At 34.7% G+C, this 21,829-nt stretch overlaps 6 protein-coding genes across 10 annotated transcripts; 2 read left to right on the top strand and 4 right to left on the bottom strand.

The window, feature by feature from the left end:
• Positions 1-2,268: 2,268 nt before the first annotated feature.
• Positions 2,269-3,505, bottom strand: LOC105221209 (caspase; the record flags this gene model as incomplete). The annotated part of the gene is made up of 1 exon (XM_011197994.3): positions 2,269-3,505. A coding segment is annotated over one exon (864 nt), but the record flags the coding sequence as incomplete, so codon positions are not given.
• A 4,155-nt stretch (positions 3,506-7,660) lies between these two features.
• LOC105221186 (caspase-like) lies at positions 7,661-9,246 on the bottom strand. Of its 5 annotated transcripts, none has more exons than XM_011197981.3 (2): positions 9,113-9,246; positions 7,661-9,027 (listed from the first exon to the last, which is right to left on the bottom strand). In XM_011197981.3, the coding sequence occupies exon 2, from the start codon at positions 8,961-8,963 to the stop codon at positions 8,076-8,078; it is 888 nt and encodes a 295-aa protein (XP_011196283.2). In that variant the 5' UTR covers positions 8,964-9,027; positions 9,113-9,246; the 3' UTR covers positions 7,661-8,075. The 5 variants fall into 5 exon arrangements, with proteins under 5 accessions (XP_011196283.2, XP_011196266.2, XP_011196255.2 ...); XM_011197964.3 differs by having other exon boundaries at positions 9,080-9,242; XM_011197953.3 differs by having other exon boundaries at positions 7,661-9,001; positions 9,080-9,242.
• A 1,425-nt stretch (positions 9,247-10,671) lies between these two features.
• Msh6_1 (probable DNA mismatch repair protein Msh6) lies at positions 10,672-15,929 on the bottom strand. The gene is made up of 11 exons (XM_011197933.3): positions 15,273-15,929; positions 14,901-15,206; positions 14,428-14,835; positions 14,222-14,356; positions 13,224-14,159; positions 12,862-13,158; positions 11,850-12,254; positions 11,605-11,782; positions 11,369-11,520; positions 10,975-11,130; positions 10,672-10,909 (listed from the first exon to the last, which is right to left on the bottom strand). Exons 1-11 carry the CDS (start codon positions 15,729-15,731, stop codon positions 10,772-10,774), a joined length of 3,570 nt encoding a protein of 1,189 aa, XP_011196235.2. The 5' UTR covers positions 15,732-15,929; the 3' UTR covers positions 10,672-10,771.
• Positions 15,930-16,082: 153 nt separating this feature from the next.
• On the top strand, positions 16,083-18,396 carry LOC105221174 (U4/U6 small nuclear ribonucleoprotein Prp31). The gene is made up of 7 exons (XM_011197929.3): positions 16,083-16,299; positions 16,356-16,635; positions 16,706-16,910; positions 16,971-17,225; positions 17,281-17,353; positions 17,423-17,713; positions 17,779-18,396. Exons 1-7 carry the CDS (start codon positions 16,228-16,230, stop codon positions 18,112-18,114), a joined length of 1,512 nt encoding a protein of 503 aa, XP_011196231.1. The 5' UTR covers positions 16,083-16,227; the 3' UTR covers positions 18,115-18,396.
• A 21-nt stretch (positions 18,397-18,417) lies between these two features.
• On the bottom strand, positions 18,418-21,483 carry LOC105221163 (endoplasmic reticulum-Golgi intermediate compartment protein 3). The gene is made up of 7 exons (XM_011197919.3): positions 21,173-21,483; positions 20,953-21,111; positions 20,703-20,898; positions 20,480-20,639; positions 20,236-20,416; positions 18,734-18,935; positions 18,418-18,668 (listed from the first exon to the last, which is right to left on the bottom strand). Exons 1-7 carry the CDS (start codon positions 21,258-21,260, stop codon positions 18,533-18,535), a joined length of 1,122 nt encoding a protein of 373 aa, XP_011196221.1. The 5' UTR covers positions 21,261-21,483; the 3' UTR covers positions 18,418-18,532.
• LOC105221154 (reactive oxygen species modulator 1) lies at positions 19,311-20,078 on the top strand. The gene is made up of 2 exons (XM_011197907.3): positions 19,311-19,686; positions 19,824-20,078. The coding sequence occupies exons 1-2, from the start codon at positions 19,550-19,552 to the stop codon at positions 19,930-19,932; spliced, it is 246 nt and encodes an 81-aa protein (XP_011196209.1). The 5' UTR covers positions 19,311-19,549; the 3' UTR covers positions 19,933-20,078.
• Positions 21,484-21,829: the final 346 nt, after the last annotated feature.

Genomic DNA, 21,829 nt, shown 5'->3' with positions numbered 1-21,829 from the left:
AGCAGCTACTTGAAGAGAAAATAACATCTGCAAAATTTCAAAACGATATCTTAAAAACTGAAGGACTAGTTCGTATATATACAGACAGACAAACGGACGGACATGGCTAAATCGACTCAGTTCAACATATTGATCATTTATATATATACTTTATAGGGCCTCCGACGCTTCCTTCTGGGTGTTACAAACTTCATGAAATCCGAAAACTCAACCATGGCAGCTGATCTTCCATGTCGTGTCCAAAAAACGGTCTTGTCGTGGACATCACAACTCGTGATTGGTTCATCTAAGAGCAATAAACCAAAAATATTTCAATAGTACATGGATAAATGTAGTTAATGAACGAAGAAAAAAAAGAAAATATTGAAATTTGAATTTTTTACAGAATTTTAACCAAAAAACTCACTTTTTTGTCAAATTTTCGCATATATTGGCTCGAAAAAATAGTTGTAATAAACAAGCAGTATGTCAAGAAAGTATTTTAGTAGTCTTGTCAAAACACTTTCTTGACATTCTGTACAAAAATCCTTCGTTCATTAGTTGGTATTATCTATTACCTATTATTCCAAAGATGTGTGCAATAATTGAAAGAAATCGCTTCATAACATTTCGAGCAATCGTGTCCACCGACTTGAAAAATAAAAGTTTTAAAGTTTTACATTCGTACTGACGTGGCCTGATGGACGGACGGATGCAAAGAGTATATCTCTTAGACTCTTACTCGGACACTATCTAATAAGACAAACAATTTTTTTTTCTTCAAATTTTGAAACCCATACTTAAATGGAATCTTAAATGGAATCTTGACAAAAACAGCATTATTTCACAAATAATTTTGAGAAATCGTTACCAGTCTATTTCGGATTGGACACATATTTTTTTGCGGCCCAGGACTGTCAACTCGTCTATTCCTTCGTTCTGCAATCAAAATCTGATATGCAAAAACAGTTTCAAAATGTTGTGATGTTCAGCAAAAAATTTGGGACATATCTAGCTTCCGTACCTTCCGTCGACTAAGTCTAAAGCGGACATTTTTAAGTGAGCATAAATGCATATAAATTCAAATTAATTTATGTAAATCCTTACTGATTGAATCCACATTTTATAACTGTCCAAAAGAGTTCTAAAAAAGTTTTGAAGAAGTCCTCAAGCGATAACACTGTGATAGTTTTTTTCCAAAAAAAAAAAGACAAGACCAAATTCGACGGTTTCCCCCTATTTCGGGTCCTACGAATCGAACTGCATCATTACTTTTTTGAGTTACAATCATGGTTTCATACAAAATTTTTTTTTGAAGTTTTTCATCAAAGTGGCCCATTGTAAGAGAAAGGCACATTTTTCTTCGGTCTCTAACTTTTTTAATGTTGACTTTTTTGGTAAACTTTCTTTGGCAAAGCTTCTCAGAATAAGTCTGTCTTTAAGTTCTTAGATGACTGTAAACCCCAAAATCAATGTTTTTTGTGTCCCTATAGCCAATATGTCGAAAAAACTGAAATTTAATCCATTTTTTTAATGTTTTTGCCCTCACGTTTCGTCAATATTTTAATTTACCCTTTGATACTTATTCAACTTATCGATTCGTAGAACCGTCGAATTTGGTCTTGTCTTTTTTTTTCGACTATCACAGTGTAATCACACATTACACTTACGATTTAAGCATCGTAAAACTTCGTGAATAGTGAACAAATTATAAATAAAAAACTAATTTTTATTTTCGAATTATTGGAGGCATGATTCTGTAACCCTTTCCGGCTAAAAAGTGCGAAGTTGAAGTGTCGTCAGTTGTTTTGATAAAACCGAGTTTACTTATATAATACATATACTTTCAGATTGAGTTAGTCAACACTGAGAATTTTATTATTTTTAGTATTAATATTATGTTAAAACAAAGAGCTTAAAATATTTTAACGCATATACACACACACACATGCGTAACAGTTAATATATGAAATAAGAAAAATATGAGCATTACGTTCAATTGCAACAATATTACCAGATAAACCGTTATTTGTGCTTTTCATTGTTAAGCACACATACACGTACATACCTACATAAGCAACACAATACAATCAGTAAACTCAAATTCCTATTTTTCTTTGCCGCTTTGTTAAGTTAATGTTTACACAATTTACAATCTATTATATTTGACAATATTACATACATATACACGCGCATACATACACACACACAAACCAACACCCATATTCTATATGTATTATATAGAACAATATATCCATGTACCACGAATTCATATGATATGCGTGAGTGTGTGTTTTTATATTTGTGATTTATTCAATATAAATACGATACACAAATGCTTTAACAAACTTTTTGATTTCAAATAGTCAATTTCCTTTCGTTTCTATTATATAAAAAGCAATATTTTAAGTATTTATTTAATTGTAATATTATTTTACTGTGATAAATATTTCGTAAATTATCGAGACATGTAAAATTTAGCGAGAGATAATGCTGAATAAAATAAATCAAAACAAAAACCAATTGCGTATTAATATTCCAATATATTAAATCAAGATACACACATAAAACAAATATATCAGCAATTAAAAGATTAAATGTGTTAATGCTTCATGAATGTAAATAGATTTCAAAATTTAACATGAAAAAAATATTTTCTGGTTTACTGCAATGCTCGCTTCTCCCGGAAACGTAAGATGCGCATTAACCTTGAAGTAATGCATGGTATCTGCTTTTGCTCATGCTTTTTTGGAGTATCCGGCGCATAGGACTGATAGTCTACAGCGACTCTTCGGCATACAAATGTCAATAATGTAAACATATCCAAACGTTTGCCATTCATTTCCAACTCGGTGCAAAGTGCATGTATAAACCAAGATCCTTGCATTGGACAACGAAAAGAGCAAAATCCCGGCATGGTTGAGTGAGCAATCAAAAAATCTGCATGTAAAGGAATTTTATAACTCATTGATGAATCACCATCGGTTTCGGTGCGACGGTTCAAAGTGACACCTGGATCACATTCATCTCCTTGACAAGCTTGTATGAAGAATAGTTTCGGTTTACCAGCCAAACTGGGGCATTTTTGTGGTGTAAAGTAAGACCAAATTGCATCTAATTTATATTGTACATCCTTTGCGTATATATAACCATGTTCGCCATGCGACAATATCGCAACCAAAATGCAATCATTTTCGCTATGATCCTTCTGTGAAGCACTTACTAATTGCTGCTTTAACTCATTCAGTCTACAATCCTTGAACACATTCACATCAAAATCCAGCTTTTTAAGGACCTGTGTTAAATTTTCACAATCCACATTTGTACCTGTACGAGGTTCTAATGTCGGTACATCGAAATTCTCATGATTAAATATTAATGCCAATCCACGATTTTTGTGTCGCATATTATATTCAACTGCATCTCTATCGATTGACATGCTTGCTGTACAAGCTAATTCAGAAGGATCGGACCCTGAATTAATCTCTTCGGAAGCTAGTATTAAGTAGCCTTTGTCACGCTGTGTTCATAATATTTGTATAATAGTATTTTCTGAAACAAATTCCTTGATACCCCTTATGGGGATTATGTACTATATAAGTTCACAATTTGTTTAGTTTGAACCAATTTATTTTAATACTTCACTACCGATCGTTTGCGTTGCCTGTTGAGGAAGTGTTTTTCGAACGAAATCAAATTATTCTTTAATCCATGAAACTGCACGTCGTTGAGTTTATATGAGGTTTAAGCGATAAAAACAAAAACAAAAACATGAAAAGTAGGTATAATAAGAATTTCGTAAAAGAAAATCTTTGCAGCTGACTTTACCGTGTTCGAGAAAAAGCAATTCAATGTAACCGGACACTACATATATTAAGATAACACACAATTCGACCAATATATTCGACATAAAGCCCACTAGAATAATGAAAATCATTATATATAGTATGTCGCAGCTTGAGTCATTACTGGACCAATTATCAAATTTAATTTTTACCGCTTTATTTATGGCTTAGTTATAACACTTGATAGCTTGTCGAGTAACACCATGTTGTCGGTGTGGCAGTAAAAAATTAGATATCTTAATGAAACTTGGAACACATATTCCTTGACACCCTGAGAAGGTTGCTTTCGAAGATGGGCAAAATCAAAAAATAAAGTTATAAAAGTAAAAATTGGAATAAAGGATCGCACTAGGAAGGGGGATATTTGGATGTAAGTTTTTTAATGTGGCCCCGCCTCCAAATAGGTTTTTTGTATATATCTCGCAAAACAAACTTTCTACAATCGTTTCTTTTAGACATTTGCTTATACAGTCCACCTTCCATACAAAGGTTAGGTTGAAAATTACTAAAAGTGCGTTAACTCACTAACGAAAAACGTCAGAAACACTAAATTTTACATGAGAAATGGCAGATGGCAACTGCACTCAGATTTTTTACAAAATGGAAAATGGGCGTGGCGTCGCACACTTATGGGTTAAAAACCATATCTCAGGAACTACTCGACCGATTTCAATGAAATTCGGTATATAATATATTACATGCATATATAATATAATATTATCTTGACACCCTGACAACACGGATTAAAAATGGGCGAATTCGATTTTTGAATTCCATCTGATTCCTTCACTTTATAATATATACATAGGAAAAGGATGAAGATAGCGGAATAAAACTTTACACAAATACTGTATATCATCTGTGGCTTCACTTATGGCAAATTTTTCGAAACCGGACTATAACTTTTCAAAATCCCGGATATCTACTTGAAGAACTCAGTGCTTAAGGGTAAAATCGGCAAATGTTTCATTAATTAATTAATTAATTTAATTCAGAGGAAATTTTTTTCTCCTAATTGTGTATCTCTGTTCCACAAATTATTACACATCTTTGAAATAACATTATCTAGTTAATAAACGAAATTTAAATTTAAAAAATTAAAAATTGAATTATATTTTAATATTTTCTTTTTTCCTTCGTTCATTAACCAGATTTATTCATGTACTATAGACATACAGTGGAACTTCCCTAACTCGAATCACCATAATCCACAAAAAAATCATCATAATATTTATGTTGATTTTGTTGTTATAATACGGAATTATTTAACAACAAGTCCAATAAAATGGCTTAAAAAATTAGTAAATGTATTTATTTATTTATTTTAACCAACATCCAACGAGAAACACAACAAAAATTCTATAGTATGAAATGAAAATAGTATTATGAATGTGAAATACAGTTTTTTCAGAAAATGATGTCCTCGGATATAAAAATGTTTGGATCTCGTTATCTGCTAGACTTTCCTTTTGATAATTTATAAAAAGATTGATTTTAAACTGAGAACAGTTACCTTAAAAAAAATTAAAAAAATTAGAAAAGCAACAAAAGGATTTCTTAATTTCAGTTAAGAGGTTTATCAAGAAAATAATATGTCCTGCGTTAACTTGTCACTTTTAAAAGCAAACGATTTTCTCCTGACAAGCTTGTTAAAATGAGCACCTTATTTTGATTTGTAAGCCTATAATTTTCGCCAAAATCTATATAATGAATAGCTATTTCAGTAGAATTTAAAGTGCGGTTTTTGCTCATATGTAAATAATTAATGTAAATGTATCTATTTACATACTTCAGTCAATTTTATAAGACACAAAATAATTTTCAATTTTTAAATTCCACACCTACGATGTCGCACGGGACCAATTTTAAGTAGTTACCAAAACCACAAATCTTCTGATTTTTGAACAAGGTTTTTTATTTTAATTGTATAAAAATTTACTGTTTATACCCTAAATTTAAACTTATAAAGGTTTTACACAAAGCAAAAATTAATACATGATATGTTTCTTCAACAATTTTGATGAAAAAACAAATGCAGTAGAAAATTCGAAATGAGAAAAGTAGCTCCTATGCGACTTGGCTTTCGTATATCTCGTAATTGGTTATGAATTAATTTTAAATTAATTTAATATACATAATTGTAAATGTTTTGCTATGAAAATATACAATACTTTGTAATTCTAATAATGTTCAATATTTTGTCTGTGGTGGACCTTCTTTCGGAAATGCCCATATACCATAAAGTGATGAGGGTGACGAGGAAGAGTTGAAAACTGAATGTCTGTCTGTGAAATCGATAATTTGTGTAAAAATTGGATATATGTATCAATGAAACTTCGTACAGATATTCGTTTGCATCATATTAGTTTCTGCACAGCCAATGTTATGTTGTTCCATTACAAAGTCGAGGTTGATTTATGTTATACAGCATGATGAGAACTGATGCTACTTTTATATGCAAAATAATGGTGATAGTCCAGGCAGTTCCAATGATTATAAAAATCCTTTGACTACGTCATCCTGATTTTTAGCTGTGTCAGCTCTCCTGAAACGAAATTCTAAATTGTCGCAATCCACTCAGCCAATTATGGGTATTATATTGTTGTTTGATGTCGAGAAAACACGATGGATAAGCTCCTCTTTCGAGTTTGTGAAATGACAGATATCTGTTGGAAATGTTATTAATCCATCGAGATGTCAACTGTGACCTTAACATTCCCAATATCTAGCAACCGCTGCTACAATCGCAGTTGGATCTTGTTGCAAAAACATTTGTATGTTAGTTCTTAAAGAAGCGATTCTTTATGTGCCGTTATTCTTCAACTTGATTATCTGAGAATCTTCGCTATAGCGATATTTACTTACTTTCTAAACCTTTCTTGGCCATGCTCGAATATTTCAAGACTAAAATTAGCCAGATCGGTGTGGCCGTTTTCGACTTTTTGCGAGACTAACGAACAGAAATTCATTTTTATATCTATAGCATACAAATTGTTTTTATGGGAGATTATAAAAGTGTGGTTTTTAGACTTTTTCTGTCATTTTTTTAATTTTTCTCTCCGTAAGAATCATCCTCAAACCCACTGGAATACACACAAAAAATTTCATCAAATGAATTTCACTGTTCTCTGATTTTTTAGATTATATATTTGCCTGTATTTATATAACTGTAAATTAGAAGTAAAACAAAATGTTAATTATTAATTGTAGAGACGAATAATAACTATCCTATCATCTAAGTTTGACCAAATTACATGTATTTGCCAACTTTCATGAATATCAGTTGACTCGTTTTTGAGTTCATTCGGAACATACACACGGACATTGGATTTTTATATATTAAGATATTTGGTATGGAGGATCATATTAGAGGTGGCCATATTTGAACGACATTTTTTTGGGAAAGTGAGCCCCGCCCCATAATCGGTTTTTGGTATATCATAAACTACTAAAGCAATATCAAACAAACTTCATGGAAGCATTTACTTTGGATATTCCAATTAGATTGAAAATATATTAAATTGAAATATATTAGTATAAAAGATATCAAATCGACGTGGCTCCGCCCACTTATGGATCAAAAACCATATATCAGGAACTGCACGACCAATTTCGACAAAATTCGGTTCATGAATCCCAATAGTATGGTTTGAAAATGGGCGAAATCAGTTAACAACGCCTACTACTACTATACTACTTTAAAGTATCGCAGAAATCGTACTATAACTTTCACAAAATACTGTTTAAATCCTATAATGTGATAAATATTTCGTAAATTATCGAGACATTTAAATTAGCGAGAGATAACGCTGAATAAAACAAATCCAATCAAACAATTGCGTATTAATATTCTGATTTTAATATATTAAAACAAATTATACAGATAAACAAATATGTCAGCAATTGAAAGAATCTAACGTGGCTATGTTCCATGTACATATGTATTAGGGCTCTTAAAATTATTCGATTAACCTGTAAAACGATTATTCGAATATCCGGTTTGTAACCGTTCGCACGAATATTAACCAGTTAGTACTATTCGATTAGTCGAAATGTTACGACTATTCGAATAATCGTTCTACTACGGTTAATCGAATAATCGATGACTGACGATTATCCGAATAGTGCAAACCGTATATTATTATTCGAATAATGTCCTAATATTCGGTTAATTCGGTTAGTCGATTAGTCGAATACCAAGAGCTCTAATATGTATATAGTTTTAAAAATTTCCAAAAAACATTTTCTGGTTTACTGCGATGCCCGCCTCTCGCCGAAACGTAAGATGCGTGTTAACATTGATGTAAAGCATGGTATCTGCTTTTGTTCATGCTTTTTTGGAGTATCCGGCGCATAGGACTGCCAGTCTATAGCGACTCGTCGGCATACAAATGTCAATAATGTAAGGATATCCAAACGTTTGCCATTCATTTCCAACTCGGTGTAAAGTGCATGTATAAACCAAGACCCCAATTCAGGATTGCGCCATGAGACAAATCCCGGTATGGTTGAGTAGGCAATCAAAAAATCTGCATACAAAGGAATTTTGTAGCTCATTGATGAGTCACCATCGGTTTCGGTATGACGGTTCAAAGTGACACCTGGATCACATTCATCTCCTTGACAAGCTTGTATGAAGAATAGTTTCGGTTTACCAGCCAAACTGGGACATTTTTGTGGTGTAAAGTAAGACCAAATGGCATCTAATTTATATTGTACATCCTTTGCGTATATATAACCATGTTCGCCATGCGACAATATCACAACCAAAATGCAATCATTTTCGCTATGATCCATCTGTGAAGCTCTTACTAATTGCTGCTTTAACTCATTCAATCTACAATCATTGAACACATTCACATCAAAATCCAACTTTTTAAGGACCTTTGTCAAATTTTCACAATCCACATTTGTACCTGTACGAGGTTCTATTGTCCGTACATCGAAAGTCTCATGATTAAATATTAATGCCAATCCACGATTTTTGTGTCGCATATTATATTCAACTGCATCTCGATCAGTGGCCATGTTTGCTGTACAACTACGATATCTACCAACAAAATTATGTTCATCATCAGTACTACCACTTGAAGAACTTGATAATGAACTATCGTCCACTTGTTCCGCTGACACGTTCATTGTTGCGATTTTGTTCGTAATATCTGTAGAAGAAACTTCTAGTACCCTTTAACAAGACGAGTCTCTATAATCATACAGAACAGAATGTAAGTGAGTATGTTTATAAATACACTTACTTTAATTTTCCTCAAATATTATCCAAACTTTACGTTCGATCTTTAGCTCAGCTGGTTTATTTCGACAATTATTGTATGCGCGGCAAAGAAATATAGAAGAACGCACCGAAGTGTTGACTTAACGAATTCAAAGCATTCGACCGAATAAGTCACACGGTTGAGTATAATTGCGCTTTTTCTGCGATAAGAACAAAAGCTCACACCATATATTCGGCATAAAGTTCATGTTTGACAACTCCGCTGCTAAATCGTCTTTTGGGAATTCCCCGACTATTTTCAATGGTAAGCATGGCGTTAATGTATTAAGTGAAAAAAGATTCACTCTTTAGACAAAAAATTTTAAACAAGTAAGGAAGGTTACTAAGTTCGGGTGTAACCGAACATTTAATACTCTCGCAAATTATTTCTTTATTGTTATTAAGAGAATACACAATTTGAGCCACATATTCGGAATAAAGCCCACTAGAATAACATATATAGTAAATGAGGACTAGGGTAACTTATGGACCGATTTCAACTATTAGGTCGATATATACTTTGCTTCCACCGTTTTCCAATAGATGTCTCTAGGGTCAAGCACTGGTCGATTAAATCGTTTTATATCGATCTTGGACATTTGTATCAACATTAACCCAACAAAATATTTGTATGGATCTGTTTGCATCCCAAACTTATTCTCAACTGAAAATGTCACTTTTTGAGCCGAATTCTCGACATTTGCGGGAATATCTCTAGGGTCAAGCACTGGTCGATCAAATCGATAAAATCGTTTTATATCGATCTTGGACATTTGTGTCAACATTAACTCAACTAAATATTTATAGGGATCTGTTTGCATCCCACACTTATTCTCGCAAAATGTCACGGCGGAAGCAAAGTTGTAGACCATATTATTTTTTTGCCATCAAGCTACATTATATCCAATATTCTACGTTCACTTAATTTTTCTAAGATTTCTCACATATTAACCGATATATACAGTATAAGGCTCACCGGAAGTTCGAAAATCCTTATATTCTATTTAGGGGGGCTAGAGTAAATATTGGCTTGATTCTTGGCTTTGATTGGCCTTTAAAGTACTTTAGAATATCTGAGATATTTACCGTTGTTTTCAGTAAAAACACACCACAAACACTGAGGTCGATATATGGGGCATTGAAAAGTCATAGTCCGATTTCGGATTTGATTTCCATACTGACTATGGCATACTAGAAATAAAGTATTTGTGCAAAGTTTTATGCCCATATCTTCACTGGTGCTTAATTTAAAGATTGCTAAGTGAACGAATCAGTTAAGACTTCAAAATTGTGGTATAAGGAAACTAGGCGTTATTGTGAACCGATTTCTGCCATTTTCAAATTATAGCATTGTGACGCCATTGAAATGTAACAAACCCATAAATGGACAGAGCCACGCGCATTTAAAAATTTGTACCATTCGCCCATACGCTTGAAAATACAAATTCCGACCGAAATCCATTTTAATTATTTCTCTTAACAAATTATAAAAAATCTTACCATTTCGCAGAAGATAATCATCTTTCATTTACGCATAATAGCAGTCCACTTTCGTGTTTATGGAATCATAGCTTCTTTTAGGTATGTATATTTTTGAAAATTTCGTATACAAATAGGTGCATATGGAAGGGGTGAACAAACAAAAAGCATACAGCACAAAACAAAAACGTATAGTTCAAACATGACAAGCTTTTAGCTGCAAAAGTAAATTTTTAATTTCTTTAAGCTCATTGCATCTGTTGCCAACAGCGCCAGCAACCACTTTAGACAAGACCTTGCGTTTCAAAGCGATAGCCTCCACGCGTTTAGAAAGCTGAAATATCAAATAAAATTAGTTGCAAAAATAGTACATATCATATTGAAGTGCCGCCAACTCACCTCATAGGCGCGCTTTATAATCGGCTGTGGCATGCCAGCCAACTTGGCGGCATTAAAACCATACGACTTGGGACATGCGCCTGCGGTGTATTTATAAAGGAAAGTCACGGTCTCTTGTGTGGGATCTTCGGTGTCCTCGTTTTCCACCATGCAAGCCTAGAAGTGGTTGTGGTGAAAAAGTTAAGTTGAAAGAAGAAAAATTGTGGTAATTACAGTAGAACTTCTCTAACTCGAATCACCATAATCCACAAAAAATCGAGTTAGAGACTTCCGAGTTAATGGATGGTTGAATAAAATTGACTTCTATTGTCAATTCAAGAGTTGGAGTTATGGATAATTTCGAGTTATAGAAGTTCGTGGTATGGAAGTTTAACTGTATATGCATTTAGCTTACCATATGACCCAATGTTATGCGTGCGTCTTTGTGGAAATATTCAATAAGATTGTGATAGTGAGTGGAGAAGAGTGTACGACATTTCAAATCGGCCAAATAGTTCACTACCGAAGCAGCGATAGCAGTACCATCGTAGGTGGCCGTGCCACGTCCTGTTTTAAAGCGATTAAATGAATAATTTTAATTATTTCCATATACACACATAACAAATATAATGAATAACTACAAAAATTTACCCAATTCATCGAGCAACACCAGACTGTTAACCGTTGCATGCTTCAAAATCAGCGATGTCTCATTGAGTTCAACCAAAAATGTGCTCTGCCCAGCCATGATGTCATCTTGCGCACCCAAGCGTGTAAATATACGATCGACCAGCGAAATGCGGCAATGCGCGGCTGGCACATGCGCACCCTTGAAGTTGAAGAATAAACAAAATTTTTCAAAAATTTCAAAAATTCAAATATCAATTATAACTTACAATTTGCGCCATCACCACCAACAAGCCCACCTGCCGCATTAACGTACTCTTGCCACCCATATTGGGACCGGTCAGTATGGAAAGCGGTGCTGTTGTCTCACCCGTGCCGAGTATGAGTCCATTCGGTATGAAGGTGTCCGCTAATGCGCACGGATGATAACCCTCGTCAATGTCTATGAACGGCTGTTGTTCGGCGCATTGCTCGTGTAGCTCAGGCACACAGATAACTTGCTGTGCGCGCGCATACTCTGCCAGCGAAGCTAAAACATCAAGATTTGCCACACAATCGACGCATTGCTTCCAGAGTTCATAGTGTTTGGAGAATTTTTCGAAAATGCGTCGCGATAAATCCTTCAATATGACATCACGTTCAGTTTCGGCATGCTGCAATTGCTTTAGCAGTGACTGAAATGTACAAGAGGTGTGGTGAGTTGGTGAATTGAGGTGATTAATTACACTGTACAACACTCGGTATTGGAGCAAACTAACTTTTCCCGGAAGATTGAGTCATAAGTAAATTTAGTGTATTCTTCGATTTTCGTTAGCCTTCAAAATATTTCGAAAAAAGTTTTTTTTAAATAATTTTATTGAATTTACCATAGAATTCAAAATATGGATATAATCTAAATTTTCCTCATAATACAATGGTGTATACAATTTTTCTGTGAAGATATGAAGAGTCAAAATTAGATCTTCAAATAAAATAAAAGTTTTACGTATCGAAAAATACTGAATCCCTTGTAGTAATTATCATATAAGCTTGGCTGAAAAATGATATACACCATAGAATTAAGATGAACATGTAGATTATAGACATAATAATGTTTATTATTATTTCAAAAACTTTTCTTTCAAACTTCGAAAATATTTCGATTTTGGAGGTTAACTTCAAAAAACGGAGAATACACTTTTTTTTACTTATGAGTCAATCTACCTGAAAGAAAATAGTTTGGACCAATAGCCGGAAAAAAAATTCAATTTTGCCGTATAGTGGTAGAACAAAGTAACCTACACGCGTTTCATTCGTTGAGAAGCGTCGCACTGGCTTGTTGCCTTTACGCTGACCCTCCAATTGGTAGGCTTTGCCCGCCTTCCTAGCCGCATTTTCGGGCACCTCCAGTTGGAAGCGATTCTTTTCGCCTCCAGGCGTTAAACGACAACCAAAGAATTTCTCCTGCTCAATAAGATAGTCCTTAAAGGTGTCATTAATGTTGTTAATCTTCGCTAATGACTCATCGTAATCCGCGTCCACACCTTGTTCGGGTGCAATCACACCGGTTTGCGCACCAGCCGCATGATCGAAAGCATTCTATTTCACAGATGTTAGAACTAGCATTACATAAACTCAACAGAAAAAGTGTTACACGTAAATACCTTGAAAAAATCCAATTCCTTTGCCATATCAGGGAAGCCGCCAGCTGGCTGCAACTGTGTCAAACGTTTCATAAGTGTTGATTCAAACCCGTTAAATAGTGTTGGTATTTGCATGAGTGTAGTGAATCCCTTCAATATACCAATGAAGTTTTGTATTTTCTTTTTATTATACAACTTCTCTTCGAAGAGTATGGCACGTCCGTCTGGATGATCTTGCGATATACGCTTATTACCGAATAAGTGTATTTGCGCCAGATGTCGCTCAAAATCTGGCATTGGCGCCAACAAAGCGCGCAAATCCTGTAACTCCATATTGTGTTCGATTAGTTCGGTAATCGCCTGCTGTCGTTCCACAATCACATTCAACTCACAACTCGGCGAGCATATCCAATGGTGCAGCAAACGTTTACCAAATTTCGTACAACAATTATCTAGCGTAGCCTGCAGCGAATACTCTTCGCCGGTAATGCGTAGATTAGCAAGTGTGGTTGCGTCGATGACCATATGACGACGCCGAGTTGCTTGTTGCTTCACTGTTTGTAGCTTTGCAGCATTTACCGGCTCACTTAACATATCCGGCGGCGTGTAGTGGTGATAGCGTGCCATTGGCAGCACCTTTGCTTCTAGTTGACAGCGTTGCAAATAGAATATGCATTGACCAAGCGCTTTTAAAGCTAACTTGCAGTCATCTCGTGGCGTTAAACCCAAATGATCAGATTCGGATTGCATTGTACGCAACGTCAGTGGCCAAAGGTCTGCACTAGTTGAGTCTTCTGAAAATTTCGCGTAGTAATTCTCAGCGAGATACTTCAAGGTCTTTTCGGCGCTGCATACTTTGGTGCCATTGGCGGGTAATGGATCTTTGAGTATGCCAGAGAGCATGGTACGGAATATTTCCTGTGTACGCTCAGAAACGGAGCCACGCTCAAAAATTAACTAGAAATTTAGTGAGGATTCATGTTAATTGACTTTAGTGTAATTTCACTTCATTGGCTTACCAAAACTGGCATATGATGGGAGAGTAATGTTAACAGACGTGAACCGTTTTTGTCATCTTCAAATTCGCCAACATAAAAGTCGCCAATAGAAGTGTCTACATAACAAATGCCATATTTGCTTGAACTGACCTCATTCTAAAAAAAAAAAAAAAAACAAAAAACAAATTTTAATATTACGCCACATTAAATATCTTATATACGACTACCTTTTCAACGACAGCCAGCATATAGTTGGGCTGGTAATGTGGTGTTATCTGACATTGTGTACCAAATACTTGTGTGCCTCGATTGGAAATCTGACAAATTTCGCGACGCACCACTTTATCGAATTTCGTAGGTTTGGTCTTTTTGCAACGTTCGCTCATCATTTCGGTCGTTTCAGTTTGCTCCACACGTGCCACTTTATAACCGCGGTCGATCAGTATACTAGACATTTTGTCGAAACTGACTTCCGGCGAACCAGAATGTGCGAATTCCCCACGCATATAGACGAAACCGAGCTCCTGCACACCAACTTCCGCATCCATGTGATATAACTCGTAGAATTTGCCCACTTTAAAGAAGAGCACACAATCATAGTTATCCGACTTTAAGACCCACCATTGACGTACACCCTGAAAATGCATATATTATTATAGTAAAGAATTAATGGAATTATTACACTTTTTACACTACTTACTGGTGATAAAGAATTCAAATATTTCTCTGGTACATGTAATGTAGTGGGATCATAGTCCGGATGTTCAGGGCGTCTGCCATTCTTATCTTTTATCTTATCTGGTTGCAAAAAATCAAGCTTTTGATGTGGCCAAACTACCGGCTCGTCCAGCGTGGACGTTGTGCATACAATTTTCTCATATTTTGCATCGTTTTTGGCAGACGCTTTAGCATCTGTAATAGTTGCTGATGCTTGCAAAGAAGCTAATTTTTCCATGAAACTACCCTTTTCCAATTTAGGTTTCTTTTGCGTTGGTTCATCGGTTTTCTTAACAAAGTAAATGAAAATATATTAAAAAGGGTTTTCAAAGTTATATGTATCTTGATTGCTAACCTTGGTGTGTGTTTTTCCAACTCTCGACGGTTTCTCATCAACACTACTGTCTGTATTTTCCTCGTCGCTTGGCTTGTAATCATCTCCATTATTATTTTTCCCACTACCATTTTTATGGATAGTAATTTCCTCTTCATCATCAGACAATATTATACGATGTCTTTTATTACTCGGACGTTTAATCGTAATACTTTCTTCATCCTCTTCAACTTCCATTGCATTACTCTTGTTAAGATTTGCTTCAACGTCCAACTTACGCTTAGCTACAGGCTGATTATCTTCATTGCCATGTCCAGTTTGTAGGTTCTCTTTCTCTGCATTTGCTCCAGATTTGTTTGCTTCCTCCTCACTGGGTGTTTTTGGTATATTATTTGGCGTACGTGGTGAACGTGAGAAGTACTTGAAGAGATTATTATTGGGTGTACCGGCACTACCACTTTTATTTAATTTCTTCGACATTTTTCTTTGTATCAATTATATCACTCTAACAAATTGGAAGAATGTGATGTCCTGCGCAAAATGAAGCCAAAGCTTTTGTTTTATTTGCGCTTAATGCGAAAAAGAACCGCGCAATTTGATGACATTTGAATTTCTGTGCAACAGTAATACCTCGCTTAAATAACCAATTAGTTTTAACACATTGAAGACATAAAATAATGGAATATCATTTTTTTATTGTTAATAAACGTTATTTTTCATTTATTTAACACAAAATTACTGTTAACTTTTAAGAAAATGATTAAGCCGCAACAATTTATTTTATTACGCTTTCAATTGGGACCTTGGCAACACAGTTGTTTGTTTTTGTTTACATACACGAGCAAATGTCAAAACACTGCTCAGCTGTGCCATTATTATTTGTCAAACAACGCGTTTGTAAACGTTTTTCAGCAATATTTACAAATAGTGTGTTTTTACTAATATTTCTCTTAAAAAGTAAATAAAACATTTAAAAATGTCTTTAGCCGATGAACTGCTTGCTGATCTAGAGGAAGACAATGATAATGATTTGGACGAGTTACAAAATGTAAGTAAAAATTTCTAAATTCTGTAATAACACAGTACAAGCCTGATCGTTCGCAGATGGACGAGGAAGATGAGCCAGAAAAGGCACAAGAAATAGCAGAGAAGCTACTGAAGCCACAAGTTAATCTCATGGAAGTTGATGTGCAGGTACAATCCGTAAGAGATCTCTGTAAACTGCGTGATTCCGAACGTTTGCAGTATGTGCTGAAACAAATCGAGCAGTACGGCAGTAGACAACGTACCGCTGCGGAGATGCTAGGAAATGTGGAGTCTGATCCAGAATATCAATTAATTGTTGAAGCCAATGCAATCGCTGTTGATATCGATAATGAAATATGTAAGATAGTGCGCGAGTTATTTTGAAACATTTTTATGCTAAATATTAAATATTTTTCTAATATTTTTAGCCATAATACACAAATTTGCCAAAGAAAAGTATCAAAAACGCTTTCCTGAACTAGATTCTTTGATTGTCGGGGAAATTGAATATTTGTACGCTGTAAAGGAATTGGGCAATGATCTAGAGCAGGTAAAGAATAATGAGAAATTGCAAGCCATCCTGACGCAAGCAACCATTATGATCGTTTCGGTGACAGCTTCGACCACACAAGGGTAAGTGGAAATGACAGCTTGTATATCAACATATAGTGATTATAATATATTTACTTGTAGCACTGAGTTGACCGCCAACGAAAAGGCGCAGATTGATGAAGCCTGCGAAATGGCGATTGATTTAAATAACTACAAATCTCATATTTATGAATACGTGGAGAGTCGCATGACATTTATAGCGCCCAATTTATCAATGATCGTTGGTGCGTCCACTGCTGCAAAACTACTGGGTATAGCTGGCGGTTTAACCAAACTTTCGAAAATGCCTGCTTGCAATGTGCAAGTATTGGGCTCACAAAAGAAAACTTTAGCAGGGTAAAGATTTGTTTGAATTTTTGTCAAAACTTTAGTTCATGAAAAATATTTACAGTTTCTCCAAAACACAAATGCTACCGCATACTGGCTATGTTTACTTCTCACAGATTGTGCAAGATACGCCACCGGTTTGTAGAAATTAAATAATATGAATTTTATTTTTTTATTTTCACACACATATATGTATATATTTACAGGATCTACGACGAAAAGCAGCACGTTTAGTTGCCGCTAAGGCTGTGCTCGCCGCACGTGTTGACGCTTGTCATGAGAGTGTACATGGTGAAGTGGGTCTAAAGTTCAAGGAGGATATCGAGAAAAAGTTGGATAAGTTGCAAGAACCACCGCCAGTCAAATTTATCAAACCGTTAAGCAAACCCATCGAGGGCAGCAAGAAGAAACGTGGTGGCAAGCGTGTACGCAAGATGAAGGAGCGTTACGCGCTTACGGAATTCCGTAAACAAGCAAATCGCATGAACTTTGGTGATGTAAGTGAAAAGAATTTAAAATTAACTGCAAATTCTCTATTAATTTAAAATTAAAAACCTCTTAGATCGAAGAGGATGCCTACCAAGGCGATCTGGGCTATTCTCGTGGCACTATAGGCAAAACGGGCACAGGTCGCATACGCTTGCCACAAGTGGATGAGAAGACCAAAGTGCGCATTAGCAAAACGCTGCAAAAGAATTTACAGAAACAACAAGTTTACGGTGGTAGCACTACAGTGAAGCGCCAAATCTCCGGTACAGCTTCAAGTGTCGCTTTCACACCATTGCAAGGTTTGGAAATTGTTAACCCACAGGCAGCGGAGAAATCGCAAACTGAAAATAATGCTAAATACTTCTCCAATACTTCGGGTTTCATATCTGTCGGCAAACGTACCACATAAAGTCTCAAATAAAAACAACAGTTATTGAATATTATATAAATATTTATATTATATGAATTTGGGCTAAAATATAAAATAAAATTTACACCTTTTGAATTGTCAATATACATTAAAAAATATTCGGTATAGAAAATGGAGGCAAAGCACAAATTAAATTAAACAAAAATAATAAATTCTGCAAACAAAGCTTAATTAAATGCAAATGTTACAATGGTGAGATTCTTTAAAAACATAGCAACGGAATGTGCACAAAAAACGTATCCAAACATACATACATACATATATATTTAAGGGGAAACGATAATTAGTTGTAGTAGGTCAATATATGTATATAGCCTGCAGTCTGATAAGTTCAAGTGATAAGAAAATCAAGAAAATTCGGAATTTTCGGGGAATATTGTGCATTGTGCGTGTGTTGTTAACTCAGCTTTCCTATTTCCAATTTACGCTGCAGTGCTTCTAACGAATTGTTCAGGAAGACTGCTATAATGCCGGCTACAGTGAAAACCCCACCGATTATAGAACAGCAATTCGTGGCAAAGTGACCAAAAGATCTGCGTAAAAAGGTATATAAATTCAAGCATATGCATAAATTAAAAAATTAAATATTTTTTCTTACCTTTGCTTTTCGGCGTATTTCACCATTAATGGCGATAATTCATAACTGAAGAAAATACCCGGCATGCCACGCTCCCTAGTTGAAAGGTCCTTCTTGTAGCGCGTCACTGAGAACTGATTTGTATGTATGGGTGGTTTGTTCAATCTTGCATACATTGTAGGCACAATTTTCAAATAGTAATTATACATTTCGCTTTTAGCATCTATAAAGAGAAATCATTGTACAATTATTTACAGGAATACAAATTATTAAAGTATCACTAGTAGAAAGGAAGTGTAATAATAAATAATATTCAATTTTGTTGTTTCCTCACACTAATACGTTAAATCACAACTAGAGGGCGCTGTGTAGCATTCATTGAATTTTATTGTGTCATAATTAACCCTTTCAAGTGCTTAAAACTTTCATTTATGTTGTTTATTATGTATTTAATATAGAATTTATTTAAGGATGCGTAACAAACACAATAAAATATTTAAACAAAGTTTCAAAGATAATTCTGAGACACAAACATTTAAATTTCTACTGCAAACCGAAGTTATTTGTGTTTTGTGCATTCTTATCACACATTCGCTGTCATTTTTCTGTCTTTTGACATTTCTTACAGTAAAAAAAAACGACACAGTACGAAATCGCGTGTAATTCGCATGCAAAGAAATTCTAGAATCTGTAATATCGGTTAAAAGCAATAAGACTATTGCGAATAATATAACTTTAATATTTAATTGTGGAATAAACCAAATTTATCATTTGCCTTCCGTTTATTTCAAGTGCAATAAACGTACTTTCCCAAGCAAGATCATCTAACTACTCGAAATGCCAGCCTTGCCTAGTGGAGTTTATGGCCAAGCACAAGGCCCAACTTGTTTTGATAAAATGAAGACTGGATTCACAATTGGCTTCTGCGTGGGCATGGCAAGTGGTGCACTATTCGGTGGCTTTTCCGCATTGCGGTAAGTATTGCGCTTAAAAGGCAAGCGGCTGATGCAACTTCATTTAATTACATAATGCGCTAAAGAAATGCGGCTCAAAGATTTTTTTATATGAACGAATATAGATTTTTAACTTGTTTCGTTTGTCTCGTTTGCAGGTATGGTTTGCGCGGCCGCGAGTTAATCAATAATGTGGGAAAAGTGATGTTGCAGGGTGGTGGAACATTTGGCACTTTCATGGCTATTGGTACCGGTATTCGTTGCTAGAATAAATCATTTCGTAAAGGCATGCATGTATCAACGACATGCCAAACATATTTTCGGGATTTTTACGTAATACTAAGTTTTGTGTAAACATTTAATGGACTTCATTTACCAATTACATACATATATTAAAAATGTTTTTAAAATAACTATTTCTTTTGTTTTTGCGAAAGTTTTTTTTTTACGCATAACTATACGTTATTTGTGGAACGGTTCAGTCAATTTCATACAATTCTTTTGTAAAAATATGTGATTCATTATGCTACATTTCACACCTTGTATAAATGAAAATATTCTTGAACTTACCTTTGTCCGATTTGGTATGTAGTCCATCTAGCGGATGCGTCTTGGCAAATGCGATTTTGTCGCCAAAAGACAAGTGATTAATTGTATGATCCAATTTCACTTCGGAGAATTGAAAGTCATGTATATGAAATTGTCTAATGGAGAAACTGTTTCCAGGTGCTATATGGAAACTACCAGCCATCTGAAATTTGTTTACAACCGATATTTCATAAAACATATTTGATTTATTGGCTTGTGTACTTACTCTATTTACTTCTAAATGCCCTTGCACACGACAGCCCTCTTTGAATGCATCGATATCATTGCGTTTATACTGATCCTTACATTGCTCGATTTTATCCAATTGTACATTCCACTTTTTGTGGCGATACGCCTCTAACACTTCTTCACAAGTATTGCAGCACCTAATCAATAAAGAAAATCATAATAAACTTGCACATTCGCTTTTATATATCCATTAAACGTACTGTGTGCTATTATGTTCAGCGCCGTAGCAACTACCACAGGTGGTATTTTTATTTGACGGTGACACAGCAACAATTTCTTTTATGGGTTCGGTTTCTTTCAATGGGTTACCCTGCAAATCTAGACGATGTTTGAATATGTCATGATCAACTCGTAAGTGTTGATCACCGGAAGAGTCCATTGCATCCAATGACACGTCTAACACAACAATATTTGTCAATCACAAGCAAATAGTGAACAAAAATTACTTACAGCTGCAAGCTAGATTGTGTATCGTTATATCCAAATTGATACGTAGCTTGTGATTGCGGGTAGTATCTACAAACAGATCCTCTGTGAGATTCGGACGCGAATATGCCATACATTCTAGAATTATCAGCGTAAAAATAATGTAGATACCAACTACAGTAACTGAAACGAAATGGTGAAATTAATTTGATTTGCTTTTTATATATATTGATCAAATATTTACCTAAAGCACCGCTTAGAGTGCGTACACTGAAATCTTCAAGCGTACGTGGATATGCATCCAACCGGCGGAGCACATCCCCGACTCTCATGTTTACCGTAGTTCCACAGTTACTGTAATTCAACAAATTAAAATGGCCACAAACTCAAGTGCTTGCTTTTAATAAACTTCAATCGTCGTCTTTTTAATGACTAATCTTATAAAACATTTTTTAGAATAAATTTGAAGGCGGAACAAAATTGCTGCGCTGGTAAAGAAAAAGGGCACGTTTGTTATTTTGCTATTTGCTTCTTCTGCTAATTCCCTTCTGTGTGTATGTATGTATGCATATTTACGAATGTCAAATAAAGCATAGAACGATAGGATAACAAGTTGATAAACTAATTCTGTTCACTATACTATATATAAAATATTAAAATTAGAAGTACCCGCAATACATAAATATATTTATTATATATAATATATACAATCATTGTGTTATAAATTAGTTGTTATTAAATAATTATAAAGAAATTTTGATGCTTTTGAAAAGTGTTGCCAGATTATATATATTCATTTTGCATACATATTTCATTTGTATGAAATCAATCTCAATTAGTAAGTTCACATCGTTATGTTTATGTAAAATTTACTTTCAAACTGGAAACATATAATTTTTAA

Source organism: Zeugodacus cucurbitae, chromosome 4 (genome assembly GCF_028554725.1).
Source record: "Zeugodacus cucurbitae isolate PBARC_wt_2022May chromosome 4, idZeuCucr1.2, whole genome shotgun sequence".
Classification (NCBI taxonomy): domain Eukaryota; kingdom Metazoa; phylum Arthropoda; class Insecta; order Diptera; family Tephritidae; genus Zeugodacus; species Zeugodacus cucurbitae.
Note: the sequence above shows the minus strand (reverse complement) of the source record. Positions and strands in the feature narration are given on the sequence as shown.